The sequence below is a fragment of the Platalea leucorodia genome (genome assembly GCF_965183815.1).
Source record: "Platalea leucorodia genome assembly, chromosome: 2".
Taxonomy (NCBI): domain Eukaryota; kingdom Metazoa; phylum Chordata; class Aves; order Pelecaniformes; family Threskiornithidae; genus Platalea; species Platalea leucorodia.
Window position 1 is genome coordinate 107851027 of NC_138824.1, and position 20811 is coordinate 107871837.

General features: G+C 39.8%; 1 protein-coding gene across 1 annotated transcript in view; it reads right to left on the reverse strand.

Annotated features, from left to right (window-relative positions):
• Positions 1-20811, reverse strand: part of CXADR (CXADR cell adhesion molecule) — a gene marked incomplete at both ends in the record, with an annotated part of 37145 nt that overhangs the window by 9828 nt on the left and 6506 nt on the right. Inside the window, 6 exons of the mRNA XM_082336448.1 lie at positions 3746-3932; positions 4297-4435; positions 4779-4901; positions 7049-7204; positions 7576-7780; positions 8455-8624. Of these exons, the coding sequence (XP_082192574.1) occupies positions 3746-3932; positions 4297-4435; positions 4779-4901; positions 7049-7204; positions 7576-7780; positions 8455-8624 (980 nt within the window). The remainder of the gene's footprint in view (positions 1-3745; positions 3933-4296; positions 4436-4778; positions 4902-7048; positions 7205-7575; positions 7781-8454; positions 8625-20811) is intronic.

Here is a 20811-nt window from a genome sequence, read left to right on the forward strand (position 1 = left end):
TGGTACCACCCCACCCCTCTCCCCCCGACCCCCCCCCCTTTTTTTTTTCTTTCCATAAAATGAGACATTAAAAATGCCACCTTCTAACTGGTGTATCAGCTGCCATTATTTCCTAGAAGAGTTCTGTTAGCAGAGTTATCTGTAAGATCGGACACCTCATGTGTTTAACCAGCTCATCTCCTACACAGCTAGAAACCATTGCTAAACTATAGTAGCTGCTTTTGAGAATCATAATCCAGTGTAAGTGAACAATCTATTAACTAAAGAAATAACTTATACTAGCAGTATTATGTTTTCATAGTAGCATTGTATCCATTCAAAAAGGCATGATGATACCAACTTGAGGCAAAGTTTACCCCAAGTCAGAGGTTCTTTATTTCAGATAAGGACTATGTCAGATTCTATTTCTTTTATTTTCCATGCAATTACATAAATAGACAGACACTGTCAAGGCTGCTAAGCCTAACAGCTAGGCTCTGAGCGCACATCATGCTGTCCTTCTGTTCTGTCCATTTACTATTTTGTACAAGCTAACAGAGCATTAAGTATGTGTAAACTCTGCTCTGTATGCTTTAGTGAGATAAGTTTCTGTTCTTGAGTGTCCTAGGGCTTACCTGACTGAAAACACAGGGTCTCAGGCCAAACAAAAAAAACCCCAAAACTAAACAAAACCAAAATGACAACAACAAAAAAAACCACAAAAGCAAACAAACAAAAAAACAAACCCCACATCTGATCTCACGTACATCCACAGATGGCTAAGAACCAAATTCAGTAGGTTTGTTGCCTGGTTGCTTAGGTTTATAGCTATCTCTCAGTCTGTGATTCAGTTTAGTTTTGTACTCAACTTGTATTTATAATAACTATACCCTTTTCATGAAGGAAGGCCTTAGTTTCAAGGTAAACAATCAGTGCATGATTAAAATCTCAGCAGTCTCTTCTATCACAATAATTGGATGCAAGAAGATGTCTCCTCATCTATTGTTCTTCATAAGCATATGTTTGGCACAGTTACTAAATCTATTATTTACCACACAAGTAAAAGTCAATCATCTATCTCACTGGTATAACAACAGAACAGTTTTCAGGAATATACACACTTAGATCACAATTAGCAATTGAAGGAGTAACTGACATTTTGAAATGCAGAACAATACAGAGAGAGCCACTGAAGTCACATCCAAAAATAGGCATGAAGAGGTATAAATAGTACATAAGAATCAAGAAATCAGATCACAGTGTCATGTTTTAAGAACTGTACCATCATCTAAGCACCTGTTCAAACAGTAAATTTAGGCACCGGAAATTTCATTAAAACTGAAGTTACAATCAGGCAAAGTTTATTGAAAAGGCACACATGAAAGATAAAAAAACTGATCTCTAACAGTATCAGTTTACAATCTAAAAAAGTCCCAAATGTGTAAAACTAAGTCTAGAATACTTAATAGCCACTCAAGTTTCTAAATTCAGTATGAAGGGTATGTTCTTTATATTAATAGTGTCAGTCAAAAATTGTGCCCCTAACTACAAATAGGACAAACATTTAGTAGTAAGCCAAAGAATTTATCACAGATCTATAAGCAGCTACAAAAAAGCAGACACTAAACCTAGAAGTTTGGAGAAATGTTTTCTCTCACACTGTTGCGACATCCAGATAAACCTAGTATCTTTCAACAGGCTATTCAGATACTTCCTTCATCAACATCAGTGCCACATACTACATGCCTTTAGAGTTATCCAAAATACCTTGCAGTTTAACATCTATAGCTAGAACAAGCTGAAGGGGCTCCCCCCTCCTGCCTCCCAGCACAGGATGAGGAAAGGAAGTAGAATAGGAAAGAAGAAAAAATCCACAAAGATTCAAACTGCACTAAGCTTTAAATCCAGCTTCCACAGGTATATAATATCAGTCATCAGAGGCTATCAGAAGCATGCGTGAAACTAAGATAAGGAATTGTTCTGTTCCTCCTGTAATGCAACGCTACAGGCTTGGGGAAGAGTGGCTGGAGAGCTGCCTGGTGGAAAAGGACCTGGGGGTGTTGGTCGACAGCCAGCTGAATATGAGCCAGCAGTGTGCCCAGGTGGCCAATAGCATCCTGGCTTGCATGAGAAACAGCGTGGCCAGAAGGACTAGGAAAGTGATTGTCCCCTTGTACTCGGCACCGGTGAGGCCGCACCTTGAATACTGTGTTCAGTTTTGGGCCCCTCACTACAAGAAGGACACTGAGGTGCTGGAGCATGTCCAGAGAAGGGCAACGAAGCTGGTGAGGGGTCTAGAGAACAAGTCTTACGAGAAACAGCTGAGAGAGCTGGGGTTGTTTAGTCTGGAGAAGAGGAGGCTGAGGGGAGACCTTGTTGCTCTCTCCAACTACCTGAAAGGAGGTTGTAGCGAGGTGGGGGTCGGTCTCTTCTCCCAAGTAACAAGTGATAAGACGAGCGGAAACGGCCTCAAGCTGCGCCAGGGCAGGTTTAGACTGGATATTAGGAAAAACTTCTTCACTGAAAGGTTAGTCAGGCACTGGAACCGGCTGCCCAGGGAACTGGTTGAGTCCCCATCCCTGGAGACATTTAAAAGACGGGTAGATGTAGTGCTTAGGGACATGGTTTAGTGGTGGACTTGGCAGTGCTAGGTTAACGGTTGGACTTGATGATCTTAAAGGTCTTTTCCAACCTTAACGATTCTGTGATTCTACTCTATGATTTTAAGTTTGTAAAACTGTGAAGAAGGGTTTTTAATCCTGAAACAAGAGATTCATATCACCAATTCTGGATAACTATTTCCTATCAGATTCTGGTAGCATGAAACTCTTGCTCTAAATGTCTGTCAATAAGAATATTTAGGGCTGTTGGAGAAGCAAGGAGAAATGAGCTTTAAACTTGCAAATTCATACAGAAAGATATCAGCATCTTAAGTAAAGGCTAACTACCGCTTACATGTATATGGGAAAAGATGTTTCCAAAGTGATGTTAGAGCAAGAGGGCAGATATCAAGTTCCAGTTACTTAACACCTTTCATTAAAACCCCATGGAGCTTCTAGGTAATCGGTTTGGAAAAAGTAAGAGCACTGCCTTAGAATCTAAATAGGCTTGGGAAAATGTAAGGTATAATTAAGACCTGTATCGAGATAGAAGTCAGAAGAAGTGCTCCAAACAAACATTACCAGGTTAAAGAACTGCATAAATACTCAGAGTTTGAACAGAATTCAAAGTCATCCTCAGTATTTCAGCCCCCTGCAACTACATCACACTTTGGCCAAGTTAAAATATTTCTGTTATTCTAAAATTGAGGATAAAGTTTCAGGAACTCTGAGAAACTTCATGGTCTATGTATGAAATGCTTTTGTTACTTCTCACTTTTGTCTCACTGTTACATATTCAGAACTGCATATCAGCTGACAGCGTCTCTTCAGCAACCTACCAGAGGTCCAAATACCTTCAGTGTCCGATATTTATTTAGGAACTTCAATGCTTTTAGCAAACAGTTCATCTGTCATATGCTAGTAAGTTTAAAATTAAAAATAAGAATTGGTGGCTTTTCAAACTAACTTGTTCATTTTCTTGAAGGAGAATTGCATGCCATTGCTCAAATGAGGGATGGGACACGTAGTTTTCTCTTAATACTTACAATGAACACTTAAAAAACAGCATTTAAATTAATAATATTTTATACTATGGACCCATCTTTGCTTTGTGCTGGAATCATCACAGGAACAGCTCCCATTCTACTTAAATTAGGTGCAGCTACCTTTGAAGGTGCAAAGGTTGGGTTTTGACCAGGAGTACGTTCAAAGTCTTCACTTGGGACTTGGCTATACGGAGTTTTGGTATATCCTTCCATATTGGAGGGAGACATTGAACCCAGAGAAGAACGATTGCTGCCCATGTAGCTGCGGGCTGTTGAACTGCGACTTTTTGGAGGTGGAACATCTTCTCTGAAATAAACAAAAAAACAGTTGCAGAACAAGAGTTCAGTCACTGTCACTATATGGGAGCCTACAAAACAAGTTTTCAGTATGTTTCTTTCTATTCTGACACAGTAGCCAAAATAGGCTCACATATTACTTTAAGTTAAAGAAAAACTCAAGTATTCATTGCCTTTAAAATCTTCACTGAAATTAGACATGACTATCTACACCATATTCAAAACAAAAAGTTCTCTGACAAGCTGTTAGTATGTTAATAAGCTTTCCAGATTAAGAGAGAAATCTCAACTGTTAAGTATCTTACTTGCAGAAATACACATTTAAAAGTTAATCTTCAAATAATACTGCTCAGAAATTAGAAATATGTCATTACCTGATCTCATGATGTACTTCTTTCTCGTATTTCTTCTCTCTATGTTTCTTACAGCAACAGAAGATGAGAAAAGCCAGTACAGAAAGACCCAGCAGAGTTCCTATAATAGCTCCAGCAATTATACCAGCTGTATTTATAGCTAGAATAGATAAATAACAATACTGTTTGTTAAGTGTCAAATTTATACAAACAACTTCTTTTCTCTCAACTCAAAATTAAAAACAGTATGTTTCCACATGATCCAGGTTAACAGTATATCACTGAATCGCAGTGGGTATGCTTCAACCACATGCATTTAAAACAAGAATAAGAGTTACAGCTTTCTGCATAAAAAGAAACATTTTGGGAAGTGAAGACTTGAAGTGGCAACCACTGGTTATACAACAGGGTTGTTGTTTTAACCTTTTAGGAGTTTAGAGAAACAGGATTATTCAGTTTTAATACAGAAAACACTATGTGACCATTACACAGCAAACACTTACGAGGGGTGACATTCAGCTCAACAGAACATTCATCCGTGCCAACTCTGTTTGAGGCAACACAACTGTATGTACCAGAATAGTCTTGAGATGCATTTTTCAAGAGAAGTTCCCCTGTATTTTTATCTACAAACAACAAAAGGTAAAGGTTTACTATTTTCCAAAGTTTAATTCCCTATTCAATACTACAGAATTATTAATCCAGCACACAGATGAAATCTTAACTAAAAAATACCATATTAAAAATAGCCAAATAAAAACAAGTCTATTGCACTGAAAAATACTATTATTTGTAAAAGCCTTTTACCTTGTCAGAAATTTATTCCTCAGTATTTGACTTTAATATTAAGCCTACAGACTAACTGCTCTGTCAACGGAAAGGAACAGATGCTTAAACTGGCAAATTCTCTCATGCTAACATAGAATTCTACAATACAAAAGATTAACTGCATCCCAGAAGTACCTCCTTCTCTTCTCTCTCTAAACCAATTCTACAGAACCAGCTCAGATGCCTGCAGAACCTGTGTTCAATGTGAGGTGGATGTAAGCTAAACACGGCACTCCAATGACTGACCCATTAAGTCTAGCTATGCTGACAGAGTAGGAGGCATGGATTAGTGAAAACAAAAAGAGCATTTCCGCAGGTCTTCCAAAGCCACTGACAGCTACTTTTGTGAGATTCTAATATGTGAACTTCAAATGGGTTGCATGCTTTAATTGCCAAGAGATTTGCCATCAGCACTGCAAAAGACTACATCACGGGAACGAAGCACCACACAAATACTTTGCTCTTCCTGCTGATCAAGAAATTAGGTAGTATCTAGGGTCTTGAGAAGAAGTTCAGTGTCCCCGAACTTCACAAGCCCAAAGCAAACATTGTTTTACGGAGCTACACGCCACTTTTGCATACTTTGTCAGTCATTCTTGTCCAGCACTGATATTGTCAATTGATTTTTTTGTTACCACGAGAGAAATCTGGGATGTGGAGAAAGAAGGGGAGTAACAACAGAAGCTTAAGATCTTGAATGGTACAGAGAAGGACATTAGCGATCAACTGTTCACTGTCAGAACAATAAATAAGAGATATCAACCAGCACTACCAGGAGGCAAGATCAAAATGAAGAACAGTACGAGACTCTTCATACATAGCTGATTTTTAGAGATCTGTGCTCTAAGATATTACAGATTCTAATAGACAACAAAAGTTTAAATGAGAGTGGAGAAGTTCACAGAAGTCAGTTTTTGTTTTAAATCAATCAAACTGAAACCACATGTGAATTTCCTGAGGCATAAGTTAAGGGAAGATAGGAGACCCCTATGAGGAAGAACCACACAAGTTCTTAACTCCCTCTCCCCTAGACATTCACTTTGGCTACTTTTAGACACAGGATACCACTTAGCGCTGTATGTCCTGCACAACCCGAGTTAAAATATATCTATTTGTAAGCAGATTCTTAAACTGCTTAATCTGCAAGGAAAACGCACCATCTCAAGGTTCAAGGTTTTCATACCTACAAAGGAGATCAAAAAGAATTGGTACTGAGCAGTACTTTTAAAAAAAAATATTCTGGAATAACTTTCACAAAGCCAAAACTCACAAATTAACCTTCTACAATTAAGTTCTCAAAATAAAAATCCAATACCACCACTATAATAATTTGGGATCCATCAGTCAAAATTCATAACGTGTAACTCTTTCCTGGATGTCAGCTCTTGTGAGAAGAGGTAAGCCTTCTCTTCTCCTTTACTCTGGACAGCTTTTCTTCTAAAGACTTGTATCCCTTTTTAAGGAAGAAGTTCTGTCACTTGATCAGAAAGTGAAGACCTCAATTCAATCTCTAATAAAATTCAAGCTTTTTATCTCCACTTCCCTGAAAGCAGCTCTAGTCACTGGTCTAGACTCTGTTCTGACTCTTCCCCACTGTCCACCTGAGCACAAAAGCAGCCAATATTCTCAAGCAAGAGAAATCACAACATTCATGGCACAGATGAGTGCGCTTCTGCAGCCCAATAGTAAGGATCTCAACTTAAAGCTTGAAACATTTCCCACTGTGAATTAAAAAACAAACAAACAAACAAAAACCCCAAAACAAAACAGCAAACAACTTGCTTCAAAGTCAGTTTTAGTACCCAGTGAGAGGGTAGAAGTGACACTTATCTTGACTGCTCTATACTAAAATTAAGCATGAGATGCTCACAAGTCAAGATAAACCAAAGATACAAATACAATCTTTCTTAAGCATTTCAGAATAATAAATAAAGTGTGACAGTACTCAGCGTGGAAGTGGCAGGAAGTTCTTGTGTGCCAGATACTCTTCTCCAGTCATAAGACAAAAGTGGGGATCCTTCTTGTGATGCACATTTCAAGATAACGTCTTTTCCAATCTCCTGTGATCCTTCAATGGAACATTTAGTTCTTGCTGGCTTTACTAATAAACAAAATATTATTGAATTAATAATAGTCACAATAAAAATGCTTACTAGTTGTGTTCTAGTAGGTCAGTCCATTCTGCTAAAGACAAAGCTTGTGCAACAAACCATTTCTATGCGTGGGAAGATTTTCTACGAAATATAAGCCACACACAGAATTTTTTTAAATGCCTATTGTTCTTAATATTATTCCCTTCATCTCCCAGAAGAGAATGATGCCCACCCCCCCCAGTGTCTCAATAATGGATCCATGCATCATCATAGATTCAGTACAACTTTGCCCAACAGAAGTTTCCATTTTATATATCAAATATAGAATGGAACAAACACAAACAGTGTCACTGAAAACGGAAGAAAAACATTATCTTACCAAGTACAGTCAACTGTATTTTTTGGCTTTGAACTCCAGGAGCTTTTTTCACTTTGCACTGGTATGTACCAGTGTCTGCTGACTTTAAATTCAGGATATCCAACGAACCATCACCAGATCTGGGATCAGGATTAGTAAACTGCATCCGCCCAGTCATAGCAGCATAATAATGATTATAAATCCTGTCTACAGCATACATAATTATCTATAAAAAAAGAAATATGATTCAGAAATCCACTTGTCATTTAAACAGTCAAAGTAATTTGGTATTTTCAGATCTTTGTCAGTTTCTTTCTACTGTTTTAAATAATCCCAGAGGCATGACATAGCCAAATATCTCAATCTTCAAAATATCACACGCAGCACTCTAAGGAATACTCCAACCAAACACCTGTCCAAGTAGCAGCATGTCAACATTGACTTCTAATTGAAAGAAAACTCTCTAAAATTGCTCTAATCTTTATTCTGTCAAACCTCTCTACTAAAAGGAGTCATCTTTTTGATAAGGCTTCCAAAGAAAGGAAAGAGTTAATAACTAACAAAAAGAGTTAATATATTTAAAAATCAAATTCCCATAAATCAGTTTTCAATCAGGAAAATAATGCAGGTACAAAAGCATAGTTTATTTTCTGCAACTGAAGCCTTTTTAGAGTTCTCATTTAGAAGACAAGTTTACAGTGAGAAACTTCTTCACATTTCACACTTAATCTGCTATTCCAAAACTTCCACTGTATTTCATATGACTGGTGCTTCAAAGTAATTTAAGATCACAAGAATCCCAACCTAAAAAAGTGTTACTGACTTTTTAAACCTCCAAAGTTCATACATTGACCTGCTCAAATAACTGAATTAACACGGTCCAAAAAAGTCTCTACTTACTATTTGTTCCTTCTTTTGATTATCTGCTGGTATCAATACCCACTCAATATCTAGTGGGCCTTCATCTTCCGCTGAGAGTACAAAAGTACATGGCAACGTAACTTTCTCTCCTTGTGCTTTTTCAAACATTGACTGGTCGACTGAAGTTATGCTTAGGCTTCTTGTTAGACCTATAAAAAAATAATTTTGTTTTAGAAACACTTCACATGTAGTTTTCACTGTAAGTGTTCTATTATATATTGGTATATATTCAAATCCATCATATACTTTTCCTGCATAGAAATCATGTCATTAGTCAGACTTGTCACCACTTAAGAGATCCTGTGCAGTATCTTACTGAACACAATGCAAACTCGTGTACTGTTCATTTGGAATCATATCCAACAGGCAGTTACAGCTTTCAAATCATACATTTTTTTTGTACCATTCAAGTCCCATACGAAGCTAAGTAAATCAAAATTTTCAGCAGCAGGTTTTTCAAGTTATTAGAAAATCACCCTACCAGTACTCCCTCATTGGTAAAATGAGAGCATGGAACAGCGATGAAGTCTGCCAAGATGGACAGAATTATTGTGAAGTCTTAGGTTAGATCAAGTCAAGCTACTCTGCCTTGAGGTATAAGGGCTGTTCCATCTACAGGGAGCGAACAGATGAATCCTTTCCAAAAATCTCAACGAGTTTTCAGATTTGTTCACCCTTTCTGTTTGTCTTACTCCTCAAAAAAAGACTGCATGCCTCTAAGCAAAACATGTCTCCGAACAACAAATTTTTCCTCAATTCAACCCTGAAAAAGAATCTATATAGTGACCCAAACAGACTTACTCAAAAGGCCTGAAGTGAGATTCACCCTTTTTTACAATAAACACAGGCTTCCCTCATGAAGCGTACAGACCCGTATATGGCAATCAGGAAGTGGAAAGCTCCATTTGCTCATTACAGAAACAGGTTTGGCATTTGTACATCCACTGTTTTGTCCACCTTGCTAGGTACCAAGCTCAGGTTTTCACAGGCGTTTTATGCGTGTAGGTTGCTGCCTGTCATAGCTAGACAGTCACACAGATGCTACCACGGCCACAACAGATGCAAGGCCACAAGAAGAGTGGCCAGTGTGAAGAAGATAGATCATTTCAGTACATCGGTAGAATCGTAGCCTCAATGAAATAAAATTAAAAAATATTATAAACAGTGCATTTATGCTCTAACTTGCACTTCTATGGTAGCTCAAGTTATTACCTGACTTGCACTTCTCCATATAGTAGAGGAGCTCTAGTGCATTTCTGCGGTAGATCAGACTGCAACAGCTGCATTACTAAAATTTTGTTGCAACAAAGACTGCAACAGCTGCCTTCCTAGAATTTTGCTCTGTATCAAGTCTTTGGATTCTTTTCCTAATGTCAAAACAAAGGGATCTTTAACAGGTATTTAAAAAAAAAAAATCATTCAGAAAGAGAAAGCACCTGACGTACTAAATTCCAAACAAAAGCCTCCAAGACAAGACCTTCACAATTGTTAGTAACAAACACACAGTTACAAATTAGGTAGGATTATTTAGCTTCCTGCCATTCATGGTATTACTTTGCATGGCAATACCTCCATTCGAGAAAAAAAACAAGAAACATCAAGCTGAGGTACAAGAGAGATTTACGTGCAATGTTTCTTACCCACCCACGTACATCTTTTCAAACGTAATTCTAACAGGTTTATATCACCTCTTTTTTTGACCACAGTAAACATATCTGAGCAACTAATTCTCTGCTACTATGTTGAATTAATACTATTTCCTAAATGATACTGATCTTTATGAATACTGGTTGACTTGCCACAGATGCTATCCCCTTCTAAAGGATCCTTTCAGATTTCCATGTGTAAAACTAGCCATTCTAAATCTTTTAAAAAAGGTCATTTGACAAGTGAAATATATTACAGCATAATCCTTAAGCTTGGTCAGCTTTGCATAAACAAAGACAGTATTACTACTAGCCATGATCTCTAGAAATGGGTAGATTTAGAGTACATTCATGTTTCCATAAAGCACAGCATCAAGGAATGCAAATTCCTGATCTGCTTCTCAGTGACTTCCATACTCTTCCATTCCCCTCTCCCTCACTGCCTCATTAGGGAACTGTAATACAATATTCTCAAGTTCACTTCCAAATTGCATTTCTGCATTTTCATTTTACTACATTAAAGGAATGAGATGGGATGTCAAGTACAGTTTAGTGACTGATGATGAAATACATTACGATGTTACTTCCTTAAAAGCCTCAAATCTGTAACCCGGGAAATCAAAAACTTATTCTGAACTAAGAGTTAATCCCTGAAGCAGCACTTCTGCTCTGTGACGGCATATCCAGTATCAGCTACTTTGTCATCTGACGTTCCACAACAGAGGACCACAGAACATACAGTTGCTTTCCCCTCCCATGAGGGGACCTGCTGAGGATTTCGGAAAGTGTTCAGTAATTCAGGAAGAGGAACACAATGACATCTGCCTCTTCACAGTGGGTAGTGGGTAACAGAATTCATATTTTGGAGATGCTACAACACATCTGTACTACTAAAAAGTATAAAACCTCAGATTTTTAGTTGACACCTGCTGAAACACACAATATGGACAAAACAAACTGGACAGATGAGTATTCATGTTGATTTTTTTTTTTGACTACTTTTCTAAACAAACAGGACTTGTACAATCAATGTTTCATTTCTCCCCCTCTTCTATTAATTGTTCATCTCTGACAATTTCAATCAAATACAAAATCAGAAATAACAGTCCAGTGCAACCAGAAGTCCCTGAAGTTATTAATTTGTTCTGACACAGCTAAGAAGCAATTCTTCAATTATCTCTTGCCTCTTCATTGCCAGACAACTCCATGTGAGCATCATTTCAAAGTGGACGTTACACAACCTGTTTCTCCTTCAGATGGCAGAGCACTGAGAAAAGGAACAAGTACACTAGGAATGAGGAAGAAAAATTATGTTAAAAGCTTGAAGTACTACATTTCAGAGATATGCACCTAGGAAACTAGGCTCCAATAGGCCTGCCTATCACTTGGCAGCTTGCTTAAAGTGCTTTAAAAGCCACAAACAGCGAACAGTTCAGTCTGAGCTTCTACTACAGCACTCATTTCTCTGATCCAAAGCACATGAAACAACATCGTGACCGTAAGACAAATAAAAGCAGAACCCGACAGCCTAAAGTGACTTGCCGGGAATTTATCCCACGTAGACGACTTGTACAAAAACTGAAACTCTTGAAGTGCGAGTAGTACGTTCACACACATTGACTGCATATAAACACATCAATGGAAGATGAAGCACGAACCTCAGGATAGCTCTCAACAATCATTCCTGCACATGAAGCTTGCAGCACACGTTAGCTGATATGAGAGGTACCCAAACATTGGTCTGAGTCTTCCAAGTCTCAGAGATTTTTCATAAATCTCAATTCCTTTCTTACTGCACATCTCCCAACACCACATTTTTATTATACTAGTGCTCCACAGTCTCTTTCTTACCTTAAGAACACAAGCATATAAAGCTATTTTCCACTTTTTCTAATTTTTTTTGGTCAATATTAGAATGGCAGGCAGAAGCAGCAAGCACCTCAATTAAGGTAGGTGTCAGAGCTAGCTGGGTTTGAACTAAGCATTAGCAATGCGAGGGAGTAGCAGGCAATACTAGTTGGAGATTCCCTTCTGCAGAGGAGACACACACATCTACTGCCAGATAGGCTGGTGAAGGAGGTTTGGTCTGATTCAGCATGTTAGAGAGATTGCCAAGGGCTCTCTTACCCTTGGACTATCAACTATTAAACTACTACCCCTTATTATTACTACCACTATTGCCTTTTTTTTTTCTTTTTTGTTTCCCTAACTATTACTATTACCTACTCACACAGGCACCCATGCTATTAACAAAGGAGACCTAGAGCAAATCAAGAGTGACTAGAAAACTCCTGTGGCAAAGAAGAACATGGGACCCCAGGTGACGTTTGTTCTCCTTGTCCTTTCACATGAAGGGGAAAAGGCTTGTGGAGACACATCCTGCAAGGATGCAGGACTGGCACTGCAGGCAGTGTATTAATTTTTATGGCCACAAATACCCCTGAGAAATGAGGGCTGCTAAGCTAGAGATGGGATCCACTTGACAAAGCGGGTTAGGAACATCCTCATCAAATCTGGTGACAAGCACTTTAAATGAGAGGTCTATCAGGGAATGGTGATAGAATTTTGCAGCTAAGGGAGGGAATAGAGATTCAGACATGTTAAGTACGTGGGCCAGGTCGGTGGGAGGAAGGGAGACCATGGCAAGGATAGAACATGTTGAAAGGGGAACCACCTCAAGTACCTGTACACAGAACTACGACACCGGAGTAACCGAGACATGTGGGTTAGCTCACATGAACGGAGCTTTGTCATGGATGCACACAGGCTTTTTAAGAAAGCCAGGAAGGAAAGAACAGCAGGTGAATTGCCCTCTACCTGAAGGAGCAGCTGGAACACACAAAGCTGTTCTACGGGACAGACAACAGGTTGGTTAAGAGCTTGTGTGTGGGTCAGGATTAAAGGAGAGGTCCGTATGGGCAACCTCACAGTCAAAGTTCATTACAAATCACCTGATCGGGGCAAGAAAGCAGATGAAGTCTATTTTAGCAATTCCAGAAAGTCTCTAAAATCACAGAGACTGGTTATTGTGGGACACTTTAACCTCCCTGACATCCACTGGGAGGGCAACACAGCAGGACACAAACAATCTAGGAGGCTTCTGGAAGATTTCAAGGAAAAACAGATGCTAAATGGGTCAACCCATTTGATACTTTCTTGGAATTGCTTTCAACAAAAAAAAGGAAGAACTTGCTGGGGATGGGATCAATGGTAGCCTTGACTGTAGTGACCATGGAACAGTGGAGTTTAAAATCCCGAGGAGTGAGGGAGGCACATCCAGTACAGACCCTGCACTTCAGAAGGGTCTACCTACCTTCTCAGTAGGTAGAATTCCATGGGACAGTTCTGAAAGGCAAAAGAGCTCAAGAAAGCTGGCAGGTATTTAACTGCTTCTAACCACAAAAAAAGTACACCCCAGTACTTGGGAAAATAAGCAGATCAATCAGCAGCTCTGCCTAAGGAGGAGGAAGCAAGCACAGTCTACCAAGGGAGGAATACAGAAATATTGCCCAGGCATGCAGCGTCGCTGCTAGGGAAGTCAAAACTAAACCCAAGCTGAAAGAAGGAAGGGACTTAAGCTCAACATGAAAAGCTTCTACTAGTACATGAGCAGTAAAGAATGAAAAAGGAAAATAGGACAGGTGATTTAGTGACAGCTGACACAGACAAGACCAAAGTACTCAGTGTTGACTCTGCTTGGAGCAGAAGGCTGGATGACTGAGGTCACGTCCAACACAAACAATTCTGTAACTGCATTAAAGATCGATATGAAGCCAAATCACATAATGACAAGATGACGTTTTCTCCCAGCTTTCCCAAGTCTCACCTCCTTCAGTTTCCACTCAAATCAGGAAGATTCAATCTCTTTTCACTCCCCTAGTATGCTCCTCAAAACATGAGTGGATCAACTGTGGCATCTAACTGTTAGTATGTAACAGGCAGACATTTTAACAAGCTGAGTGGAGATCTGTAGTTGTTTTGGTTAGCAGGGCTTCATGGATAAAGTTTCAGATCTTTTTCAGACTTGTTTTAACACACCAGAAAGATGAGCATTCCTCAAGTCAGTTATCCTGCTTATTCAAAGATGCTTAGCATTAAAATACTTGATTTTTAATTGCAGCAAACAAATCACTGCAAAGCTTAGACTCAGAAGCATGCCACAGATTCTCAAAAAGCAACTGGAAACCATCAACATACAAGTGCAATTGGTCCAAATGCATGTATGTTGTTCTCCAAATATTTTGCAAGGAGAACATGTGCCATATTCCTTTCCAATTCCAAGAGCATTGCAAACTACATTTGCATGACTGAACAAGTTTTTTTGCATGATTTCTGAAGGGGTGCGAACCAGTATACCATCTTTAGAGAAGCTCTATTTCCTTCTGAATACCTGGACGTACCTTCAAATACTACTCAAGCGGAACATAACTTAGCAAACTACATTATTAATCTTTTTAAGAATAATCTAGGGAAAACAAAATGTTTGCTAGAATTTGATGGAAACTGTTCTCTAGTGTAAAAGAATCTTGAACACAGGAAGCAGACAAAAAGTTAAAATGGAGCAAAGCTTTCTCCATTCCAACACAGATACAAACAGAGCTGTGATATATACTAACAAATAACAGAAAGCAAATTTTCATTAGATGAATTATTTATGCATTTAGTATTTTCTTATTTAAATTAAAAAAAAGTTAAAAATTCAGGATACACTGACATTCTGGATTGCTGGCATCCACAAATTTAAGTGTAAATTTAAACTTGGCATGACTGTTTCTGGCATGAGACAGTGCTGCGTTACAGAAGTGTTACGCAACCCAACAGACAGAGTCCCCCCCTGAACGGAGTCGGCTGGAACAGCAGAAGGTATGGCAGCGGACATATACCGAGGGGGCAGGAGAAGGGGAGATGCACCACAAAGGCAGGACTGCCACCAGGTCCTAACTGATGTCTGAAATGGCAACCACTAAGAAGCACAACTGCAAAGACGCACGGACTACTTCTACACGGGGTAAGAGTTGAGTCCAGAGATGCTGCTGTACTTAAAGCCATATGTGATCCATCTGCAATCTGCATTTGCACAGTACTTCAACTTTACTAGTAGGCTCTCCAAAAACCATCTTGTTTGCCAATACCTGCTTGTAAACAAGGAACGGCTGTAAATACAGAAATGCTTTTCTTCACAGAATGAGGCCTTAAGAAGTAAATAACAATGACAACCAGAAATGCGTTAGTGCTTTGAGAGATACGAGCTATAAAATTCACTTAAGAGATACTCCAGCTTAGACTCTTCTTTCAAGTACAGATTATAGCTGTAGCTGTGGTCAATCTTTTCACTTGACAGACTTCAGTCTCAAGAACCAACTCCCCCACCATCCTCATTTTACTTCTGAATATGCCTCTCATCCACGGTTACTCTCCGACTTTTTTCAGCTAGCTCTAATGATATGATAAAGCAAAGTTCCCCAACTCTCCCCTTTCCCACCTCCACTCAGACAGAAGTTCTACAACGTCTTATTTCAAACCGCATTTCTGAAATAATGCCCTGGAGAACTGAGGGAGTCAAATTTACACCCTTGGCAAGTAGGGAGTACACACCGAGGTAGGTACACACTGAGGAGTTCCCAGCTGAGGGAGACTTCCAAGTGTTTACTGGCACAATCTAAGACAAACATAAGTCTCCTTCATGGCTGAAATCCCCACAAAAAGCCACCATCTCAGTCTTCTGCTTCCTCACTGCACAAAACTTCAGTATCCTCAAGTGATGCCAAAACAAGCCTCTGCAAGGCAGCGTGCTCCTAATGACATAAATGGATTAAAAGTTGCCTTTGCAAAAGTAAAGGGAAAAGAACATTTGACATTACTCATTTTAGTGATTTTTACAGCACCCAGAAGCTGAGTCACATCAGCACAGCCAAGATGGCCACAGCCAAGAGTTTGCTTATGCTGTTTTGCCACAACTTATCATAACTGACTGCACCACCAACTGAATTCTAGCTTTACTGGGGGACCCTCAAAGGACAGAATGCCTAGCTTCAGGTTTGGGTTCTCACAGTTTCCAGCATCTTACCTCCAACAGCAAGAGCAAGGCCCCATTACAGTCATAGCTTTCTGGAACTTGGGCCAAAAATGCTATGCAGCTTTGGCACATCTAACTTTCCACATGTTATAAACCCTACAACTTCTGGCAAGCATCACCATACCGCAAAAAATCCTGAAAACATTGTGTCCCTGGTCCCGATGAGGTTTAACACAGACTGAGGCAGGGTTAACCCCACTTCAGCTTCTGTAAAAGTTATATCAGGCTTCAGAAATTCAGGCTAAGCAACTTGGGGGGACAGGGAGTGAAGGGAAAAGAGTCAATTCCAGTTTTTCAACCAGCTCTAGTCATACTTATTTTCTCAACTTCACTGTTTTTCCATGGGACACATGACATGGAACAACACAACGGAAGGTCCCTAACGAGTCTTCTTTAACTTAATAAACATTAAAGGAACAATGACAAGAAAGAAGAAAAACGTAAGTTTGATGACAAAAAAATTAGTTGTCTTCCCTTTAGAAAGCAAATTCAACAGATTTGGGGACTTTTGATGTCAGAATGAAACTCTAAAATTCTCTTTTATAGCCAAAGTACACAAATATTCTCATCAAATGTTTCAAGATAGAATCTGAAATAGGTATTAGCTCAATACACATCTTATTAATTTAATCAGGCACCTAGATACCGAAGAGTGCTTAACCTTCACAGCAACCTCACCTGAGGTAAGAATTAGCAAGAGGTGAGGGAAAGGAACAAACAAGCAAGCAACAGGCAATGAACTACCAAAAGCAAGATAATCATGCAGCAGTGAATAAAACAAGAAAAGAAAAAATGGCACAGCATTACTGCACCTGAATCTATAGCGGATATGTATCCAAAGAGCAGGTTTGGTTTTGGAGTGTAATAACTGTAGAACTCTGCAGAAAATTCAGATTTTTACGATAATCCACTGCTGATAAAAGCAAATCGCAAAGCTTTTTCTAACAAAGTACTGTCCTGCTAGTATCAAAAGTGTTAAACAGTTAACGTTTAATATGCTCTACAGCTCACATTTTTTCCCATGCTTGACACTCTGGTTATCATACAATGCTACAATACAAATTTCATAGAAAAGCACAGTTCACACTAAGTAGTAAAAAAAAAAAAAAAAAGCCATCTTAGCAAAAGCATCAAGCACTTATAAATCTAACATTCTGAAAGCTATTGACATTAACATAACTACATATCCCTCTACTTAAACCTCAAAAAGGCCCAATCCAAAAAAGTTAGAAAGAAGATAAAACCTTGCCTCTCTATACTAGCCTAAGTCCACTAGGCAGAACACCGATTAATCCCTGAAGACAGAGATTTTTCAGACAGAAGATGTTTATACCTGCATTTCATACCTCCCAGGATAGTGCTCTCTAAGGTAATCAGAGTCACACATCTTAGTGAAGCCCTTCTACTATGCAGTAGAGTTACAGTTTGTGGAGCCAGAGAAAGTAAAGACAACCCAGGAATAAAAGCACTCACCTAGAAAAGAAGAGATTTGGCTCGCAGTCCTCTGTCTCCTCCTTCCTAGTTCATTTAATCCCAGACTAAAATACAGAAATAGTTCAGGAAACTAAATCCACAAAGCAATTTCTGGGAAAAGAGCTTGAGTTTTATATGGACACTTAGTGTTCGTAGAGGCAAGACTTTAAATCCCTCTCACATTTCATCTCAGCTGCCTTACCGACAGCAGAATGAAGCTGAGTGACCAAACTTCCCAGAGCTTGGTCTGGTTAAGTTTTCAGGACACTTTTTCTACAGGTGGTGCAGCTAAAAGACTTATGTGCGCAGAGGAAGGTTCTGCCATAAGCTACAAAGAGAAGGCTGATGAAACAGCAGGAGCGCTTAAAGCAAAATACAGAAAAAAACCTGCATGTCAGAATAAGCCTGGCAAAGTTCTACCACCTGGACAGTCAACTCTGCTGCTGCTGGGTCTAAAACAGTGGGTTTGTATTTCCACACTTCACTTCCTCTGAGCAACCAGGGGGAAGCACCACTTTTCTGAGGCACATTTACTGGGCAAAGTCTCCCAGTTGCACTCACCCTTACAGTAACCCATGTGACATTAGTTCTTCAAAGCATGGATCTGCTCTCTCCCTGCCTGTTTCTGACTTTTCTCTCTTCATCTGCTCCCACAATTAAAGAGGACTCCACTACTAAGTCTTATATTCCCTTCTACTGTCTGATCCCCAGACTCACAGAAGAAACATGGTTTTCAGCAACAACTGAAATCTGACCAGTTCCAAAACCTGAAGTTTTGCCACTCTAAGCTCACAATTTCTGCAGAACAGCTCAAAAACACCTATTCCCCTTCAGAATACCACAAACACCACCTTAAGGTGATCTGCTTTGAACAGAAGCCAAAGCTGAAGCAATCCTGCATTGGTCTAGCCTGAAAAATCTAAGAAAATCCATCAATTCAACAGTAACCGTGAAGTTACTGAGTATCTACCAGAGTTCACCTGAATCCACAAACCCTCTGTCAAACCACACAAGAAGGGGAAAAAAAAAAAAAAAAAAAAAGGCAAACCCTAAGCCAACAGGAAACAGGCTAAGCTTCAAAGACAGAAAAAAAAAAAAATGTTCTTTCAGTCTGGATGTCCTCGGACAGCATTAAACGAATAACTAGCTCTAATTCATGTAGTGTTGCATACCCGTGCCCCAGTTTAAAATGTACTGCACAATTAAGTTAGAAGTCACTCATCCTCCCAATCTAACAAAAAAATTCTTAACTTTAAGACTTATATAAACAGACCTACAAATAACCCCAACCCTGCAAATACATGGCACGAGCTTAATTTCATTCCCAACTGCGATTCACTGCGATCAGCTGGAATAGTTATGCGACTAGAAAAACCTAAAAACCACGGGCTAAAGCTTTACTGATCTTTTACTCCCCCCCGCCAGCTTTCACTTCTTCCCTGACATGGTGTTTGCCTTCAGATTCTATCCAACATCCCTTTCCTTTTACAACTGTCCTTGTGCTCCTTCCTTGTTCAGCACATTCTTGAAGCTTTTTTGTTGCTAAACCCAAAGTCATCAGCCGAGTAGCCTAGCAACTGCAGCAGTTGATGACCTTACTGGAGGGGAACGTGCTTATCAAGTTGAGAGAGGGAGCATTTGTATTTCATTACTGAAAGAAAGGATACACTTTGGGGGGAGGGCAACATAAAGGGGGAGGGGACATCATAACAAAAATTGGAATTAATCTTAAGCACAGGAGTACTGTTTAGCCCAGCATTTACAGGAGATCACTACGAGCTCCGAGTTTTAACGCTTGGTCACATTTAAATGATCCAGTGTGACCTAATTCAACCTGCAGGATTAAGGGAATGACAACTTGAATACTTTGGATTTGCTGAGGTCCTGCCCTCTCATCCTCAGATTTGATCCTGTCACCTCCCTTTACGCCAGGATAACACTTTATGCAAAAAGGCAGAGCTCCAGAACAAAGAGTTGACTCCGCTAAAAACTGACACTGCACAGGAAGCTTTGCTCTTCCTCTCCTGGTGGGGTTCTGCGAACGAGAGTCCCCCAAGCACAACGTACGTGGCCCGAGACAGAAAAGCTGCGAGGCTTTGCGAGCCTTGACAAGGGTTTGCTTAGGCTGCCAGGGAGCCCCACCCGCAGAGAGCCATTTCACATCACACCTACACCAGCCGGGCTGCTGCCAGCGCTCGCTGCTCCCAGCCGACCAGCCGCCACCAAGCCCTTTGAATTCGTCAACTCGCCCAACAGGAAAACACCGCACTCCAAAAAGAAAAGTTTTGTGTCGGCCGAATGGACTCACACAGCAGCTGCGTGACACGGCTCTGGCACAAGGGAGGGCAGAAGGAACCCAGTGCCATCGCTGGAAATAGCAACACCCTGGAGGACGCATGAAGTTACACCAGATGTAACCGCATCACATCGGCAATGCGGCTAGGTGTAATGTGAAACTGCTCCTTCAGACTGCACTCAAGAGCCATTAAGGAACCATCCATAATAGTATTAAGAAGTGTAAAATGAAATGAGGGCCAACCATTACAAAGACATTTTTCAGCCAAAGCAGAAAAAAAAAAAAAAAATCAGAACCCAAATCCTGACACGACTTATTCACTCAAAAGCGTCCCTCTCCTCTACGAAGTCTACATCAACTGCATGAGTTGTTTTTGCTTTTAGCCCTGCAAGTCACTTATTTTCCAACTATAAACTGATACTGAAGGCTTATACAGTCACTAAGCAATCAAGTCACATGATTCGATTTTTTTTCCCCTGCCAATTTGATGGCATTTAAAAGGAAACTGAATGAAGCAGCCCACTTGCAGTGTGAACGTGTCAGGCACATCTGTCAGTCAATGCATCAGGGAGTTAAGTGCAATCAAACACTTAACTGAGCAGCCATATTATTTTCACTTGAGTAAAGGGGTTTTGGCTCTTCCAAGCTACTGAACAAGCAATGCTTTCTCCCAGTACATGCAAGTTTTGCATTAAGATTGAAAATTATTTCATTCAGTAGTACAAGGTTGGGTTTTTTGGGTTTGGGTTGTTTTGTTGTTGCTGGTTTTTTTAAATAAAAAGGTGAAGCATGACAATGACAGAAAGAAGTGGCTGTCTGCCTGCTTTTGCCCCCCCATGTAAGAA